Source organism: Camelina sativa, chromosome 4, assembly GCF_030686135.1.
Source record: "Camelina sativa cultivar CO46 ecotype springtype chromosome 4, ASM3068613v1".
Taxonomy (NCBI): domain Eukaryota; kingdom Viridiplantae; phylum Streptophyta; class Magnoliopsida; order Brassicales; family Brassicaceae; genus Camelina; species Camelina sativa.
This window is the reverse complement of record NC_141883.1, coordinates 30,045,617-30,063,291: the sequence shown is the minus strand read 5'-3', so window position 1 is coordinate 30,063,291 and position 17,675 is coordinate 30,045,617. Positions and strand designations below refer to the sequence as shown.

Sequence of the window (17,675 nt, the reverse complement as noted above, 5' to 3'; positions counted from 1 at the left end):
TTAAAAAGGTACTGATAATAATAAATTCATGAAGTTTAATGCACCGTTAAGTTAGCTGCCACTATAATTAACGTCGTTGACGTTCACATGGGGGGGGGGCGTTTTTTTTACCGCAGAAAGCGGTTAAAATTTCCCGCGGAGAACTCGCTAACGATACAAGTCAACGTTAGATTCGTTAAGAAAGGTTAAATTGTCCATGCGTGTCCTTTGACCTTGAAAACGAAGTTCAAAGAATCTGTCTCTTTATTTTCTTTTTGGTTGTTTAAATCCACAGTCAAACGAAGAGAAGAATACAATGTTGAATACTTTGTTCACAAGAACTGTGATGTGTGGGTGTGGCTTTGTGAAGGCCTCTGTTTCTATGCTTTAGATGTACCTCGGTGATCCCTTTCGATATGATTCACAAGATCCACTGGATCACGGAATCCTCTGCTACATTTGGGGCAAACATCGACCGTGACTTTGCCATGAATCTGTTTCTTGTTCCTCTCATGTGTTTTCTCTACATGTTCCACAAGACTAGTAACTGAAGAGAATTTTGCGCCGCACTGTGGACAAACCTCTATGATACCATCATTGCTGCTGCTGCTCGAAAACTGTAGCTTCTGGCTTATGTCGTTACCGAGTCTGCTAATTCCTGCTTCTGCTGAAGATAAGAGATTTGACCATCTCGAAGTTGAAGATGATGAAGATGTTGATGCAGAAGCTTTGTTGGGTCTTGTTGTTTTAGCTTCTTTTCTGCTGCTGCTACTACTCAAGAAACCCATGAATGGGAGTTTTCTCGGTCCAGGGCAAGAGTGATCAGGTCCAAAACGGTGTTTTAAGCAGTGATCGATATTGCAATCCCGGCACTTGATGGTGTTGGAGAATGTTAGTTGCTCCTTGCATCTTGGAACAGGACATTTCTTCTTCTTTGTGGCTTTTTCGTAGTTGGAAGGATCACAGTCAGTATTGACATGTTTCTCCCAAGTTATGTTCGGGTCTTCGTTTGGGTTTAACCGGACTCCTTTAGCACATAGCGGGCAGATAACCACGGTTACATCTTCTCTGTCGCCTTTTGGACAAGTATGTTTTATGTAGCTTCGATGATCCAAACAAAACACCTGTAACAAAAACCAATGTAAGACTTGTCTCCTCCAAACCAAAGAAACATTTTGGACAAACAGATTCAGAGAAAACAAGAGCAAGAACAGAGAAGCTATAAACTAAAGTTTAAATCTTCAGTGGCAATTTTCTAGTAGAAACAGGGTGATGAACAAACAACCAAACCAAGGAAGCATACGTTTTCCTGAATCAAGAACTCTCTACTTACCTAATCGAGTTCACAACATGTGTGGAAATTTTGTCAAATTAAGAGCTCCAAAATGATAAGATAACTTAACAACTAACAATAGTCAACCAAAATGATTTGCAGTGATAACTTGGAGATTTAAAAACTCCATTAAACTCAATCCTATACCAAACTAGTGGGCATGTAATATAGGAGATCCCAGGAGGGACCGAGGATATAGGAATCAGAAATCTCAAGAGTCATAATAAATCATTCAATTCGCGACAAACATTAAAAAAAAAAAAACGATTCATTGCATGTGGGGGATTCAAAACAGAGAGCGAGAGAGAGAGAGAGAGAGAGAGAGAGAGAGAGAGAGAGAGAGAGAGAGAGAGAGAGAGAGAGAGAAGGGACCTGGAGGCAACGGTCGCAGGTGAAGGGCAAGAAATCGATCTGCTTGCAAACATCGACGGAGCAGTGTTTCCCCAGATCTGGAAATTCCGGAGTCCCCATTCTTTTACCCCAAGTAAGAGCTTCCAACAATTTAAAAACAACAAACAATTCAGACAAGGTGGGTAATTAGGATCCAAAAGTATTGAAATTGAAAACAATTCTAGGGTTTATCCGCGGCTATAGAAAAGGGAGAGTAAGAAGATTCCGCGGATTAAGTAAGCTGAGCTGAAATTTCGCCAGAGCTTTTACAAAAAAAAATAGAAATTTACAATTCTAGGAAGCGTCAACTTGCTTATATATATATATATACTTCTTCTCTTTTCAAAGTCTCTCTCTTTTCCTCTGTTCTAGAACCAAATCCAATTAAAAAAATTAAGACTTTCTGGGAAAAACTTAAATGAACTTCAATGGTAATTACTCAGAACCTGTTTTTTGAATGTTTTCTTAATTAACAGTATTGCTTCTTTCATGAATGAAAGATGTTAAAACAACAAAGCTTATCACATTGGTTTACTAATTGTAACAAGGTAGACATAATTTAAAGTAAAAAAACTGGATTTAAAACCTTTTTTTTTCTCAACATAATAAAAAAGCAAAACTAGAACATTAATAATAAGATGGATCCAAAATGAAAAACTGAGCAAATGTAAATCGTTTGGAACAGATGAAAAACATAGGGTGCACACAATCCAGCAACATATACTACCCAAAAGTTCAACCAAAATTAACTCATCGAGGATAAATCCATATAGCTGGGAGCTTTATCTAGGCTTGGTCTTCAACATCGTTCACCGCTTTGCTGCTAGGAGGAACCTTGGACGCCAAGAGATCTGTGTACTCCTGGTATGGGGATTTAACAAATCTCGTCTCCTTCCAGAATTCTGGTGTAAGGAATCCGTATGTCTTCTGAAGACAATCGAATGTAGCCTGCAATCACATGACACATTATCATTGTTATATCAGTGAAACCCATAGAGCAAAACAAGTTGAAAAATACTGAAAACAATCATACGATCTATTTACAGTTATATGACAATACGGCAGCAGCTCATACTCATTCAGATTCAGAAAACTCATTACAGATAAGGTCAGCCTTGACATGATGCAAATTCCATTAAACAACTAATATATATATATATAAACAGTCGAGCATCATTTGACTTCCATCAACATAGCTATATATAACTTTCCGGGAGAGATTACATGATAACATGGCCTCATGAAACTAACTAAGCTGACCAAAAAAGGTTCAATCTTTACATAAAGTGATTCGGATTTCAAAGCAATTCCCACAAACATCACACAATCTGATTTCGATTCCAAAGCAATTCCCACAAACCAATCAAAAGAAACAAATTTCATCTAAATGCAAACTCTAACTAAAGGAAGAGTGAACAAACCTTGACGAAGTTTCCGAGAGTTTTGGTGGATCCCCTGGAAGAAGTGAAAACATCATCAATTCCAGCGAATTGAAGAACCTTCTTGGGAACTCTAGCAGCCACAATACCAGCACCACGAGGAGCAGGAACCATCCTCACTGTCACAGATCCACACTTGCCAGTCACCTTACAAGGAACGGTATGTGGCTTCCCGATCTTGTTACCCCAGTAACCTCTCCTGACTGGGACAACAGAGAGCTTAGCGAGAATGATCGCTCCTCTAATCGCCGTAGCAACCTCCTTAGAGCATTTCACTCCCAAACCAACATGACCATTACCGTCTCCGACGACAACAAAGGCCTTGAATCGAGTCCTCTGACCAGCTCTGGTTTGCTTCTGAACAGGCATGATCTTCATCACTTCATCCTTCAACGAAGGACCAACAAGGTTATCAATGATCTGGTACTCCTTAACCGGGAGTGAGTGAAGATAGATCTGCTCTAGCTTCTTGATCTCTCCGGTTTGCACGAGACGACCAAGCTTGGTCACTGGAACCCATTTCTGTTCTTCAGAGGCACGGCCTCCACGTCGACCACCACGGCCTCTTGGTCCACCTCTTCCGCGGTCTCCACGATCTCCACGGCCACCTCCTCCGATCCCACGTCCGAAACCACCACGGTCTCCAGCACGCTCAGCGCCGCCACGTTCTCCACCACGTTCCGCCATTTTCGATGAGGTTTAAGGAGGCTGCGATGAGTTTGTTGTTTGAGTGATGAGAAGGAGAAAGCCCTAGCTGCGGCAATTTACGATATATATATTGCTCCAGCTGCTACTCAAAGCTTTTTTTAGGGTTTCTAAAATATTAATGGGCTTTCATGGGCCTCAAATTCTAATGTAATGTCATATATATTAATAATACGATAAGGTCCATAACCTTTTAAAAGAATGTATTCCTTTTATTCCTTAGGATACAACATACAAGTAATAATAATACAACAAATCGCATGAACATTGTATTCCTCCTATGCTATACTATATAATTCATAGTGAATACAATATCTTTCAATTCATTGTCCATGTATGTATCCACAAGTATCTATATGTATCATACGTTTTGTATACTTTGTAATCTATCTGTATTTTTGTATATATATTATCTATGTATGTGTTTGGGTAATAGATCTAATTAATTAAGTAGAGTTGCATTGAGGTAGAACAGCTCCTTTATCAACCACATTGGCATTGCTGCAAGTTGCTTTCCCTCCCTTTATGTTCACTTTGTCAAGCAGAATCCCTTGGCATGGATAGTTCTTGCTGCAATTAAACGTTATTGCCATGTCTGATGCGCTTGTGCCGCTTATGTTTCGGTACACCACATTCTTCACTTGGACCGCAGATTTCTGAAAACATGTAAAAATGATTAGCTAGATCCAACAATATCTAGCTATTACCATGATATCAAATATTGGAAGATTTGGTCAGATTAGAGTGAACCTGTGAAGTGCATTTGCTCTTGTCACAATATTCTTGGTCGATTATGATAGGATTCTTCACATTCTCCATCTGGATGTTCTGAAAGACAATGTTGCTAGCAGTTCCTGAGCCTCCCTGAAATGGATCGGATTAGATTAAATTTCAAATCAATAACAAAGAGTAGGGCATATTTGAGAGTTTAGTTAACATTGAAGGGCTAGTTTGTAACTTCTCACCTGGTAAGTTTTGATTCTAACTCCATTGTCTGTACCGGAAAGCTTAGCACCATCCACTGTCACGCCTGAGACAAATGCCTTTGAGTTGTCATCTCCTAAGCTTCCAATGCTGCTCATATTTCATAAAAAAAAAAATTAGATTTGCAAGTTTTATGTGAATATTTACGAATGGTTATATCTTTTAGTGTATACAAAAATAACAATTCTTTGATACCTGATTCCGTGACCAGGACCACAAGTTATGTCATTTATTTGAACAGTTTGTGATCCACTTTCAATAGATATGCAATCATCGCCTGATTAAGAAAGCAACCATTAAGAAACTTGTTTTAGATAAATCCCCCCGTAAATCATGATAAAGCCCTGAAATTTAGCTTCCTTGATATGCAAGCAACTCTTTATAAAATCACAAACGAAATAATAAAAAAATGATGTCAGTGGATACACTAATAACCTGTTCCAATGATGGACTTGGAGACTCTAATGTTTTGGGTGTTTGTGATATGGATACCATCAGTGTTAGGACTATCGGCAGGTGCAGTTACCACCACATTAGAGACCTGAACGTTGGAGCATTTCTCAATCGAAATCTGAATCTGTTGCGCATTTCTCACCCTCAGATTATTAACTCTCAAGTTCTTCGAGTTGTAGAAAGTAAGAGCCTGCATATAAGCAATATATACGAAAAAATACATATGTCCAGTCCAATTATAATAAAAATATCAACATTATTTTTAGAAAAAAAAAATATATATATATATATATATATATATATGTTTCAACGTACCGTGGGAGCTTTTGTGCATGGCTGCATATATGACAAAATAGTGTTAATATCTCCAATAAATCGATTTATATTTAAGGATTACATGTAGATGAATATTACACACACCTTAGCTTTGTTCCGTTTGCATGAGTTTTCCCACCACGTTTCGCCGTTTCCGTCCACAGCCCCAGTGGCGCCGCCCTCAACGGATAGATCGTTAACATTGTCAAACGTTATCCATTTGGATATGTCTTTGTAATCCGATCGTTTTTGAGATGCCGATAACGTCCCGAAGATCTGCCGTTCCATCGACCAAACGCTTAGTTTCAATAATCACATACATATATGATCATGTCTAATCATTTTTAGTTAGCAAATAACAATTTTTTTTTTTTTTTTTTTTTTTTTGTAATTACCTGAACGGTAAGAATAGATTTGCATGGACCAGTTAACTGAATAGACTTAAGGAGATAAGTATTCCCTTTAGGAACTAAGAGATTAACAGCTCCATTTGAAGAACATGCCTTTTTCCACGCATTCACGAACGCCTAATCGATGCATGATATGGATCATTAGTACTAAAATCAGTTTTACATGCTAATAAAGAGAAAGAGTTTTATGTGTATATGTATATGCCTGCGTGTCATCAGTTATTCCATCTCCTTTAGCTCCAAAGTCAGAAACAGTAACGGTGGTTGGAGTTCGCAAAGAAGCTCTTACAAAGCTTTTCAATCCCGTGTTGTCGTCTCTTCGCTTGATAAAGCTATTTTTGTAAGAATGGTCATATCCATTAACGATGATTCTTGAAGCTTCACACCATGAGAGCATCAAAAGAGCCCATAATAGGAAAACGGTAACAAGTTTGGAACAACGGGCCATTGAGGTTGGTATATAAGGAAATGGGTGTGTTTTTTTTTTTTTTTTTTTTTTTTTCGAGGAAAGAAATGTGTGTTGTTTTTGTGGGTAGGTTGAGAATGTTTGATGTTTGTGATTCTTGTCTTTGTGTTGCTTTGTTTTTGAAATTGGAGAAGTGTGGACGTACGTGTATTTATAGGCAAATTAGAAGGAACATTAAATGTTAGGTTTCTTATGCTTGAATGAGTTCGAGGTATGGAGTGAAATTGAGATTGTCACGTAAACATTACTTTGCGCATCTATATTTTTATTTTATTTTCTTCCTCTAGAGTTTCATATTTTTACTCTCTCTATCTATCTCCATTGTTTAAAAATAAATTTATTTTAAAGATTTCGTTGTCTCTTAGCGGGACCATGCTTATCGTATTTTCTGCAAGAAACATCGCTTAAGGATTTAAGGTAATTGAATTGATTTATTCCTTCAAATAGTCTCGCCTAGAATACTATTGGTTAGATTGACTAAGAGCAGTACCCTCTTCGGATTTTTATTCCAAGAAATTATGTATCATAATGGGTAATAAAGAAAACATGATAACATTAAGATTTATAATTGTTCTTATTAATCTTCAAAACATATATAATGCCGTATGATACACAGGACTTTGTTGCTAAATCTCCCATAAATTAAAATTTATGTACGTGCCAAATAACAGACATGAGCTATAACAAATTAACAACATACGTAATACGAAATAAGCAGTTTATTTTTTGTTAGGATAGTCGTAATTTCGTGTACTAGGAAGATATGCGTAATTTTAGTAGAAAAACCGAACTTATATGTTCGTGAAGGTTCGTTCAGTTGAAAATGGCGATAACTACCCTTCACGTGACCGCCGCAATTTATTTCTTCTTCGTCTCATTGGCTATCCGTTATTATAAAATACTCCATCCGTTTCATAATATAGGATGTTTGGAGAAATATTTTTGTTTTATAATATAAGATGTTTCTAATTTTCTATGCAACTTTTAGGAGTAATATTATGCAGTCTTATTTATGATTGATTAAACTTTTTAAAAGTAATTCTTTTTTAATACGTATGTTTTATCTAAAACATCCTATATTTTGAAACCGAAGGAGTATGAAATTTGGCGTCTATATATTCAAAACAGCCACGTCATATTAGACTTTTTATTTGTTTGTTTGCTTGTCAAGTCGGATGGTAATTGAATACTAAAATGCATATTTTTGTTTGTTCATCCCATCATCCACGTAAGTCGGTTTATTAATGCATGGATATGAATCTGATCTCACACCACACAAATAAAAAAAGTAGCAAAAGACATTACTACATTATATTTGGGGAAGTCTCACTAAAAACGAAGACATGCAATCCCATTTTTTTTAAAACAATGCACAGGAAGACTTTGTAGGAAGCTACTTATCCAATTATTATTTTCGCTTAAGCATGTTTAAGTAACTGCGAAATTTTGATAGAATCCGATGTGTTAGTGGTTACTATGATACATGCCATTCTATTTTCTTTCATGCTCTAAAACAACGTCGTACTTCAAACTACTAGCGAACCACCCGCATAGCCGTATGGGAAGCAAAGTTAGGCTATGCACGTGAGATTTAATTAGGGAGAGTTAAGCACATGTGTCTCCCGTTGAACATTCTTTTAATTTGTGCCGTGGTCGATATTTCATATTAACACGTGGTCAAATTTTCAAAGTGTGTTTCACACATGATTGAGCAGTAAAAGTTAAAAAACTCCTTTTCGTGTTTCTTCTAGAAAAGCAAGAATCAGACGTGAACCCTTAAAATTAGTAACAAGTTCTAATCGGACTTTAATATTCCAACAAAACAGTTCCATTTTATAACATAAACGAAACTCCGTTAAACAAAAAAGTTTGACTTACGGATTTTATTTGAAAAAAGAAAGTCCTAATTAAACAACTACAATACGAACTTCCCTAAATCAACGGGAAAGACTAGTGCCCATCCATATCGTTCTGAGTAAAAACTAGATTAACGTACGAAAGGTAATTAAATTATCGACTAAAATATATATAATTTGACCTTTCAATGTGATAGATAGAATTAAAACGTATGTATACAAATACATCAAACGGATAAATCATAGGGCATGTCACATGTGTGAAGCTTGCTTGAGAGACACAAAGGTATGGACGAAAGCATGACTTCTGGGAAATTTTTCTAGTTGTTTTAAAACTCTCCCTGATTGTAGGTTCCTGTTCATACTTAGAATTTCTAAAATTGTCGTTGGTTAGGATTTCATATACATATTATTCTTTTGCAGTATTTTTCTCTTTTTAATTTACCTCTAAGGTAATGGATATTCCTAAAACGTCTTAAAATTAATTTTAGGAATTATTTAATCGAGCTTTTGAGTTGTAGAGTCTTTGTTTTGTTTAATTATCGAGGAAAACAGTACTGTTTTTAAGTTTTAATTTTATTTACAATGGCGATATTTTCGAGATGAATTTCTATCTTAAGCACAAATTTATTACATTTTCTAAAAATTGGATTTGAAATCTACCGTGACACAAAAGCTGTATAGGACCGTGATACGTCAAAATAAAAAGAAAAATAAGAGTAAAGACATTTACTTTTAAATTTGATTAGTCATGTATTCATCAAACTTTACATTTTATTGTGACGTGAAACTCTATATATATATATATATATATATATATATATATATATTGATTTAGAAATAGGCCTTTGCCATGAAGAGAAGCCATTTCGGCACCGAATATAATTGTGTTCTTACATATAATTATAAAATAAAATAATCAGCACGTACGAAACGTAAAATAAAGAAATAGAAAATCTATAACTTAAGAATACATTACACTATATATCTGTTATGTCATAGTCTTTGTTGCACAAGTAAGTTTTTATGCAACAACTAAAAGTAATATGATATTTCACATTTGCGTTGGCATTTGGATAAGGATCTATATACATCCAATTACTCTGTCCATGCATATATGGATATGCACAGCAAACGGCATTTATATGTATCGTAGAATATTCTAAATATGGAATTTCAAATAGAATCATACACAGCTGGTCCAAATTTATAGTTGAGTTCTTTAATCGGTTTTGTTATAATAATAGAAAAACCTTGTTCGTACGTGCACATAATAAGGGAAAAAGCTCATGAGTAACAGAAATTTTGAATTTATTAGATAGAACCAAAAAAAAATTGATTAGAAGATAATTATCATCAAACTTTAGCTGCCTAGCTATGCATAATATTGCAATAATATTAAAAATTTCTACAATTTTTGTTTTCAACACAGAAAGACATCAATTGTTTGGTTTCAAGTGTGGATCACATATATCATAGCTCTTGCGCTAACTGTTTGATATAATAAATAGCGAAAATTAAAATAAACGCCCATAACAGTTGAGGAAGAGGTGTTGTGTACAACTATTTCAATATTTTTATATCTAAAGAGAGATGTGTCTGTTAAATTAGTTGGTACGGAAATTATGGAATGACCACAAATCACAAAATCACAATTGCATCCCCTAAATCGCCTTCACACGGCAACTTGTGGATATGTGCATAGTGCCAAGGAATTGAGTTGATCAGATGACTATGATAATATTCTTTTGGAAATTAAATTGCATCAGGTGTTCTATTCCGTTACTATTTCTAATTTTCTGTTCTGTTACTACGTACATACGACTTTATGGAAGGTATAGGAAATAACCGGAATTAACCAACGTAATTGTCGTAAATTTAGAGCAAACAAAAAAAAACTGAAGAAAATTCACTAGAAACAAACCACCTATCCTTTTCTCAAAAAAAAAAAAAAATCACTAGAAACAAAACATACATAAGTGATGATCTTCATGTTATCTACATACAATTAGAATTAGTTCTGTTTCGATCAGAAGGCAGATCATATAATATGCTAAATAGTAATAGAAAATAATGAAAATAACACAATTCAAATGAAACAAAAAATAATTAATGATCTTCATTTTCCTCACATACAATTAAGTTAATATACACAAATGGGCTTCTCCTGATCACATGATCGATCATTCAACAATATAAAGGCCTAAAGCTTAGTTGGTACCCGTTGAAACTAACAAGAAGTTGTAACTTGTAAGTGAAGAAAAAACACCAAAAAGAAAGAACAAATATATATATCTTCCCTTTGATTCAGATTCAATTCAATCTTCTGCGACTGATGGATAAGTATCTTTGTCGCAGATTCCAAGCTCTACTTTGTATCTCCATTAGACTGCAAGGAACCATCTTTCATCAACTTAATACTAAGACACTTAAATTGGTCCCTTGAGTACTGCCTTGAAGCTTTTCTCCAATCTGTTCCCGTTTTCATCATGGTTGCAAACTCTTCATAACTTATTTTTCCATCCTGTAGAAATTTCCGGTTCAAGTACATTCAAACTTTTAGCGTTTTAACTCATTTTTTTATAGAGAAGTGTCTACTAACCTTATTGGTATCAACATCAAGGATAATGGCCTCAACAACTTCTTCACTAGTAGTATCAACATTATCTGCCAAAGCATCTCTTAACTCCTCTATTTCAATATAACCACTCTTGTTTTGATCAAAAAACGTAAAGGCTGTCTTTAAGTGCTTGTCATTGCCTAACTTCCTGATGTGTACCGATATGGCTACAAATTCATTGACATCTAAGTAACCATCTTTATCAACATCTCCCTGTTATAACAAACCAGCTAGAGTCAATGCATTTTTTTTTTCATGTGAAACTTTGATTCAGTAACTGCTTAATAGCTTACCGCGTCCATCAAGATTTGAATGTCATCTTGAGGAACTACAATCCCGAGTTTCTTCAATCCGATTCCTAGCTCGCTGATGGTGATTTTTCCTCTATTGCTTGTGTCCATTACTTGGAATCTTTCTTTTATGCAAGATGTTTCTTCTACTGATAGATGCTCAGCAATAACCTATGGAAGGAAAAGTAATAAATTTCAAGCTCCTTCCAACCGCCAAATACAAATTTAGACTATATATAAGAAATTAGTACACATACCCTGAGTGCCCTTTTCTTGAGCTTGTTCATAACAGAGAACTGTTGAAGCCTCGCTCTTACGGTTTCACCCAATGATACATTAGGAGCATTCTTACCATTCTGTATCCACGGATGATCTGTAAACAAAAGATGATTGAGTATCTTAACAATGATTACAAATGAGGAAGAAATAATATTATTTGCATATGAAAGCAGAGATGATACCAAGAACTTGTTGAGCTGTAAGACGACGCCTTGGATCAGGATGAAGCATCTTCTTTATCAGATCTTTTGCATTTTCAGAAACTTTGGGCCAGGGGTCTCTTCTGAAATCAACTACAGATTTAAGAATAGCTTTTGCGACTCCATGTTCGGTTTCTTAAAACAAACAAGATAGCAAAAAGGTGTCATTACCTTTGTAAGAATTCTATAAAAACTAAAAAAAAAAAAAAAAACAAGTGATTTGACAAACTAAACCTGCCCAAAAAGGGGGAACACCACAGAGCAATATATAAAGAATCACGCCTGCGCTCCAAATGTCAATTTCTTGTCCATAACTCCTCCTTAATACCTCGGGAGCCATGTAGTAAGGACTCCCAACGATTTCGTTAAATCTCTCGCCTGTAAACAAAACACTAATGGTTAAAGATTGCTTCCAACACCGTTAAAGATTGATCCCAAGCCACTAATGATAATAATACATCACCTGGTTTAAAGAAAACAGAGAGACCAAAATCAATCGTCTTCAAAGATGCGGATTCCTTTTTGTTTGCAAACAAGAAGTTCTCAGGTTTTAGGTCTCTGTGCATTACTCCATGCTTATGACACATCTGCAACACACATTTAATAAGCCAACATTACCCCCCTCATATAAACACAAAAATCCCAAAAACTCCAAAATATGCAATTTGAGTCACTTGGCCAGCAAAACGTGCATTTCAAGCAATGTTACAGATCAATAATGTCCAAACAAGATTCATACAACAAAACCCTATACGAACCTGAACGACCTCCATGATTGTCTTAATAACCGAAGCTGCAGCTCTCTCCGTGTAATGCCCTCTAGCCACAATCCTATCGAAAAGCTCACCACCTTCACAAAGCTCCATAACCAAGTGAACAGCTTTATCATCCTCATACGTCTCTTTCAAGGCAACAATATTAGGATGTTCAGGCATATGCCTCATGATCTCAACTTCTCTCTTGACATCTTCTATATCAATAGACGTCTTCAGCTTCTTCTTTAAGATCGATTTGCATGCGAAAACCTCACCGGTCTCGATCTCGGTACATAGATACGTGACCCCAAACTCTCCTCGACCTAGCTCACGACCTAATTTGTATTTATGTTTGATCTCGTTACCCGTTGGTTCTTTCAACACGGTAAGCTTAAGGCCATCGTGGTGGTTACCGTAATCGTTTGAGAATGGATTTGTCAATTTAAAACCTTTCTTTTGTTTATCGTTTAGAATCAACGATCCTGCTGTTCCACAACAATTCCCCATTAATACCAATCAATTAACGAACCGATAAAAACCTTCTTGAGATTGTGAAAGAAGGAACAGGAACCCTAGGAGAGCGGGAAAAGAAATCTAGGTAAAGCAAGTAGGAGAAATGGAATCAAAGGATCTTTGACTTGGAATCAGAGAAGACGAAATATCAAAAGGTTCTTGTTGTTCTTCAAATTTGAAGAAAGTTTAAATTTTTTTAGAAAGTTTAAAAGTGAAAATTACAGAGAGATATGGAAGGAAAGACAAAAAAGAAAGAATGCACAAATCCCTTCCCTCCCTAATCTCTCTGTATTTTCTTGTTATCCTGATTTCTGTTAGTTTTTTTTTTTTAAATCAGATATGTCCTACTTTAATAATTTATTTTTAGGGTTTCGTTTTTCTCGTGATGTCCAAGCAAATCTGAACATCCCTAAATTAAAAAAAAAACAAAAAAAACAAAAAAAAACAAAAAATCTTTTAGTAGTTGATATGGGGAGAACATTGACCCAATGAGTAAAACTTCGTAAAGGGAAAAGAAATCAGCGGAATAAAACTCTTTTAACCAATCTTTTTGGTTAAAAACACTGATTTAACAATACATTAATAAAAGAAGTACATACAGCTAAATATATATATGGTTTTATATTCTAGCGATATCAAAATTCGATTTATTCTAGCGATCGAACGTGCATGTGCTCTTGGTTTTATGTGCACCGATCAGTCAATTTGTTGTTGGTTCGGATTAACGAGAGAGAGAGACATTCAAACAAGATCAATATGGCTACCATTAACATCCAAACAATTCTACAAAAATCACAAATCTCGTAGCCGTGAATATGAATGGGCCGAAAAACATCGGAGATGGGCTTTTAAGGTCCGTAGCCGTGAGTGTAATGTTATCCCTTTTATCCACCGAAGGCTCTCTCTCTCTCTCTCTCTCTACCTTCCTAGTTTGGTTGTTAATGGCTACCGTTACCAATTTCAAGCTCGTCACTCCGCCGGAATCTTCCCGCGCCGATAAGCCGGGAGCTACGAAGGCCTCCGACGCGTTCCAGGAGAAGAAATCTGTGTCTGTGAACTACGACCGAGGTGAGCATGAGGTCTCGGTCCGCGTCGGCGGGTTCAGGAAAGCTGATATTCCGAGACGTTACCGACTTCGGGTTGAGAACGACCGGTTTCAGAAAGATTGGAGTGTATCGGAGGTTTTGGACCGGCTTATGGCTCTCAATCGTTGGGAAGAAGTTGACGGCGTTCTCAATTCCTGGGTCGGCCGGTTTGCTAGGAAGAATTTCCCGGTTCTTATCAGGGTATGTCTCGATTTTGATTGGTCTTTCAGTGATTGATGTTTTTGAAATTGAGCTTAGTGGAGTTTTAATTTTGTAACTTTTGCAGGAGCTTAGTAGAAGAGGGTGTATCGAGCTTTGTGTGAATGTCTTCAAGTGGATGAAGATTCAGAAGAACTACTCTGCGAGGAATGATATATACAATATGATGATTAGGCTTCATGCTAGACATAATTGGGTTGATCAGGCTCGTGGTCTCTTCTTTGAAATGCAGAAATGGAGGTTTGTTTATTCAAGTTTTCATCTGAAATTGTTCTTATTGAAATTGTTCTTATTGGAGATTAATTTAGTGGGAACGTTATGCTATGTGTGTAGCTGCAAACCGGATGCTGAGACGTATGATGCTCTTATCAATGCCCATGGTCGAGCTGGTCAGTGGCGCTGGGCTATGAATCTTATGGATGACATGTTACGAGCAGCTGTGTGTAACTTTTCTTTACTCACAGTGTTAAAGAAGTTTGATCATTAGATAATTGGCCTGGTAACTTTGGTTTTGTGCATATACTGCGTCTTCATCTTGCAAGTAAAATTGATCAATCTCTTAAAAAATTTTTTTTTTTGGCTTTTGGTTGATGCCCAACAATTAAGAATAACCTCTTCAACCTCTGATTCTTATTTTTTCTCACAGTTTACCTTGTTAGTGTTGCTTAAATACGGTTTTGATCCTTTTCTGGTTTTGCAGATTGCTCCTAGTCGTTCAACCTACAATAATCTGATAAATGCTTGTGGTTCTAGTGGAAACTGGAGAGAGGCTCTTGAAGTATGCAAGAAAATGACAGATAACGGAGTTGGACCGGATTTGGTCACTCACAACATTGTGTTGTCAGCATACAAGAGTGGTCGTCAGTATTCAAAAGCGCTATCTTATTTTGAGCTTATGAAGGGAGCTAAAGTTCGTCCGGATACCACCACGTTTAACATCATTATATATTGCCTCTCAAAGCTTGGTCAAAGTAGCCAAGCCCTTGATGTATTCAATTCCATGAGGGAAAAGAGATCTGAATGCCGACCTGATGTCGTGACATTTACGAGCATTATGCATTTATACTCTGTCACGGGAGAGATAGAAAACTGCAGGGCCGTGTTCGAAGCAATGCTTGCAGAAGGTCTGAAACCTAATATTGTTTCCTACAATGCCTTAATGGGTGCCTATGCCGTTCATGGAATGAGTGAAAATGCTCTCTCAGTTTTTGAAGTAATTAAGCGGAATGGTATTATCCCAGATGTGGTCTCTTATACAAGCTTGCTCAATTCTTATGGAAGATCACGTCAACCTGGAAAGGCAAAGGAGGTATTCCTCATGATGAGGAAGGAAAGGAGAAAGCCTAATGTTGTTACCTACAATGCATTGATTGATGCTTATGGGTCTAATGGGTTTCTAGCTGAAGCTGTGGAAATTTTCCGGCAGATGGAACAAGACGGCATAAAGCCAAATGTTGTTTCAGTGTGCACTCTTTTGGCTGCTTGTAGTAGGTCTAAGAAAAAGGTGAATGTTGAAACTGTACTTTCCGCAGCACAGTCGAGAGGTATCAATCTCAATACAGCAGCCTATAACTCGGCCATTGGAAGCTATATAAATGCTGCAGAACTTGAGAAGGCCATTGCATTGTATCAGACTATGAGAAAGAAGAAAGTCAAAGCTGATTCTGTTACTTTCACTATCCTTATAAGTGGTTCATGTAGGATGTCAAAATACCCTGAAGCAATTAGTTACTTGAAGGAGATGAAAGATCTCAGTATTCCATTGACTAAGGAGGTGTACTCTTCTGTTCTATGTGCTTACAGCAAACAGGCAAGTGCTTAGAGTTTGAGTTCAGCAGAAGACATGTATTCGATAGAATTCTGATTTTCGTATGGTTTGACACTGTCACATTCTTTGTGATAATTTCCAGGGTCAAGTTACAGAAGCAGAAACCATATTTAACGAGATGAAATTGGCTGGGTGCGAACCTGATGTGATCGCGTACACTTCAATGCTCCATGCTTACAATGCTTCAGGTATATACCATGAGTGCAAGACTGTTTAAAAAAACTGTAACAAAATGTGTTCCATGGATCTGAATTCTCTTGGATGGTTTTGTGTCGCCAGAAAAGTGGGGAAATGCTTGTGATCTCTTCCTGGAAATGGAAGCAAATGGAATAGAACCAGATTCTATCGCATGTTCAGCTTTGATGAGAGCTTTCAATAAGGGAGGTCAACCGTCAAATGTCTTTGTCCTGATGGATTTGATGCAGGAAAAAGAAGTCCCCTTCACTGGCGCGGTTTTCTTTGAGATTTTTTCGGCTTGTAACACGTATGTTGTTGTTGTATGTTTAATTAAAGATTACAGTAACCTTCTCGGAAGACAGAAAGAGCAATATATCATTCCTTCTTCTTTCACCATTGCAGCTTGCAGGAATGGAAAAGAGCAATAGACCTCATCCAAATGATGGATACGTACCTGCCATCGCTTTCTATCGGGTTAACAAATCAGATGCTGCATCTTCTCGGGAAGAGTGGTAAAGTGGAAGCAATGATGAAGGTGCAACAAACTTTTAGTTTATCTGCTAATTAGACTTTTTCCTTTCTGCCAAGTTGTTTACAGAATTGAAACAAGTATTTTAACCAAACCAAATGTTTTACACGCAGCTGTTCTATAAGATTATAGCCTCTGGTGTTGAAATCAATCTCAAGACTTATGCAATACTATTGGAACACGTTTTAGCTGTTGGAAACTGGAGGAAATACATCGAGGTAATAGTGATTTCTCTATCTCCTGCAAAATTATTTTCAATTGATAAACAATGATCAATACCGAGCTGTTTCAGAGATAAAAGTAGGGCTGGCTTTTGAATGTTTTGCAGGTTTTAGAATGGATGAGTGATGCTGGCATTCAACCCTCGAACCAAATGTACCGTGACATTATCTCCTTCGGTGAAAGAAGTGCTGGGACCGAGTTCGAACCTCTAATACGCCAAAAATTGGGTGAGATGAGAGAGCAATAATACGAAAGCAATTACTCCGTCACATGATTTTTCAATTTTGCATTTGGTGTCTCACATTTCATGTTTTTGTTGGTTATTCTTATTACATAGAATCGCTGAGAAACAAAGGAGAAGATACGAGTCCACTTCATAGACACGAAGGCACAATAATGTTGTAGTTTCCACTGTATATATATATATATGATGTTATCGTTTGTAAACTTGTACTCTCTCCTACAAATAATATGATAATTCGATTCAGAAAAAGGAAATAATTTTGGGTTTTGGAGTACTGAAAATTGTTTGGCTAAAGTTACATATTGAATTGCAAATTGGAACAATGAAACAAGACATTAAATTCAATTCAACCAATCATTTCAAAAAATTTGAATTATGAATTTT

The 17,675-nt window shown here is 36.5% G+C and overlaps 5 protein-coding genes across 6 annotated transcripts; 1 reads left to right on the top strand and 4 right to left on the bottom strand.

Annotated features, from left to right (window-relative positions):
* Positions 1-225: 225 nt before the first annotated feature.
* On the bottom strand, positions 226-2,230 carry LOC104782669 (zinc finger AN1 and C2H2 domain-containing stress-associated protein 11). The gene is made up of 2 exons (XM_010507667.3): positions 1,685-2,230; positions 226-1,103 (listed from the first exon to the last, which is right to left on the bottom strand). Exons 1-2 carry the CDS (start codon positions 1,781-1,783, stop codon positions 360-362), a joined length of 843 nt encoding a protein of 280 aa, XP_010505969.1. The 5' UTR covers positions 1,784-2,230; the 3' UTR covers positions 226-359.
* A 30-nt stretch (positions 2,231-2,260) lies between these two features.
* Positions 2,261-3,932, bottom strand: LOC104782668 (small ribosomal subunit protein uS5x). The gene is made up of 2 exons (XM_010507666.3): positions 3,124-3,932; positions 2,261-2,650 (listed from the first exon to the last, which is right to left on the bottom strand). Exons 1-2 carry the CDS (start codon positions 3,826-3,828, stop codon positions 2,489-2,491), a joined length of 867 nt encoding a protein of 288 aa, XP_010505968.1. The 5' UTR covers positions 3,829-3,932; the 3' UTR covers positions 2,261-2,488.
* Positions 3,933-4,035: 103 nt separating this feature from the next.
* LOC104784345 (polygalacturonase ADPG2) lies at positions 4,036-6,589 on the bottom strand. The gene is made up of 9 exons (XM_010509386.2): positions 6,214-6,589; positions 5,994-6,125; positions 5,704-5,874; positions 5,599-5,619; positions 5,266-5,473; positions 5,026-5,107; positions 4,812-4,920; positions 4,597-4,710; positions 4,036-4,502 (listed from the first exon to the last, which is right to left on the bottom strand). Exons 1-9 carry the CDS (start codon positions 6,454-6,456, stop codon positions 4,293-4,295), a joined length of 1,290 nt encoding a protein of 429 aa, XP_010507688.2. The 5' UTR covers positions 6,457-6,589; the 3' UTR covers positions 4,036-4,292.
* A 3,835-nt stretch (positions 6,590-10,424) lies between these two features.
* Positions 10,425-13,636, bottom strand: LOC104782667 (calcium-dependent protein kinase 14). The gene is made up of 8 exons (XM_010507665.2): positions 12,478-13,636; positions 12,183-12,306; positions 11,954-12,097; positions 11,702-11,854; positions 11,498-11,613; positions 11,244-11,411; positions 10,933-11,163; positions 10,425-10,854 (listed from the first exon to the last, which is right to left on the bottom strand). The coding sequence occupies exons 1-8, from the start codon at positions 12,979-12,981 to the stop codon at positions 10,699-10,701; spliced, it is 1,596 nt and encodes a 531-aa protein (XP_010505967.1). The 5' UTR covers positions 12,982-13,636; the 3' UTR covers positions 10,425-10,698.
* LOC104782666 (pentatricopeptide repeat-containing protein At2g41720) lies at positions 13,632-17,540 on the top strand. 2 transcript variants are annotated; one of them, XM_010507664.3, is made up of 10 exons: positions 13,632-14,273; positions 14,359-14,531; positions 14,625-14,730; positions 14,992-16,101; positions 16,202-16,307; positions 16,399-16,603; positions 16,699-16,831; positions 16,939-17,043; positions 17,154-17,274; positions 17,385-17,540. In XM_010507664.3, exons 1-10 carry the CDS (start codon positions 13,803-13,805, stop codon positions 17,450-17,452), a joined length of 2,598 nt encoding a protein of 865 aa, XP_010505966.2. In that variant the 5' UTR covers positions 13,632-13,802; the 3' UTR covers positions 17,453-17,540. The 2 variants fall into 2 exon arrangements, with proteins under 2 accessions (XP_010505966.2, XP_087367917.1); XM_087511791.1 differs by having other exon boundaries at positions 13,980-14,273; positions 14,625-14,790.
* Positions 17,541-17,675: the final 135 nt, after the last annotated feature.

Bases quoted from the DNA above. Each gene is read 5' to 3' on its own strand.
- LOC104782668 (XM_010507666.3), bottom strand. From the start codon at position 3,828: ATGGCGGAACGTGGTGGAGAACGTGGCGGCGCTGAGCGTGCTGGAGAC. The intron at 2,651-3,123 runs GTTTGTTCACTC...ATGTGATTGCAG, and splicing joins CTCTCGGAAACTTCGTCAAG to GCTACATTCGATTGTCTTCA.
- LOC104782669 (XM_010507667.3), bottom strand. From the start codon at position 1,783: ATGGGGACTCCGGAATTTCCAGATCTGGGGAAACACTGCTCCGTCGAT. The intron at 1,104-1,684 runs GTCCCTTCTCTC...TTTTTGTTACAG, and splicing joins CCTGCGACCGTTGCCTCCAG to GTGTTTTGTTTGGATCATCG.
- LOC104782666 (XM_010507664.3), top strand. From the start codon at position 13,803: ATGAATGGGCCGAAAAACATCGGAGATGGGCTTTTAAGGTCCGTAGCC. The intron at 14,274-14,358 runs GTATGTCTCGAT...TAACTTTTGCAG, and splicing joins ATTTCCCGGTTCTTATCAGG to GAGCTTAGTAGAAGAGGGTG. The intron at 14,731-14,991 runs GTGTGTAACTTT...CTGGTTTTGCAG, and splicing joins ATGACATGTTACGAGCAGCT to ATTGCTCCTAGTCGTTCAAC.
- LOC104784345 (XM_010509386.2), bottom strand. From the start codon at position 6,456: ATGGCCCGTTGTTCCAAACTTGTTACCGTTTTCCTATTATGGGCTCTT. The intron at 5,474-5,598 runs GTACGTTGAAAC...GCTTATATGCAG, and splicing joins CATGCACAAAAGCTCCCACG to GCTCTTACTTTCTACAACTC. The intron at 4,921-5,025 runs GTATCAAAGAAT...AAATATGAGCAG, and splicing joins GGTCCTGGTCACGGAATCAG to CATTGGAAGCTTAGGAGATG.
- LOC104782667 (XM_010507665.2), bottom strand. From the start codon at position 12,981: ATGGGGAATTGTTGTGGAACAGCAGGATCGTTGATTCTAAACGATAAA. The intron at 11,614-11,701 runs GTATCATCTCTG...TTTTGTTTACAG, and splicing joins TACAGCTCAACAAGTTCTTG to ATCATCCGTGGATACAGAAT. The intron at 10,855-10,932 runs GTTAGTAGACAC...AAATTTCTACAG, and splicing joins TTGATGTTGATACCAATAAG to GATGGAAAAATAAGTTATGA.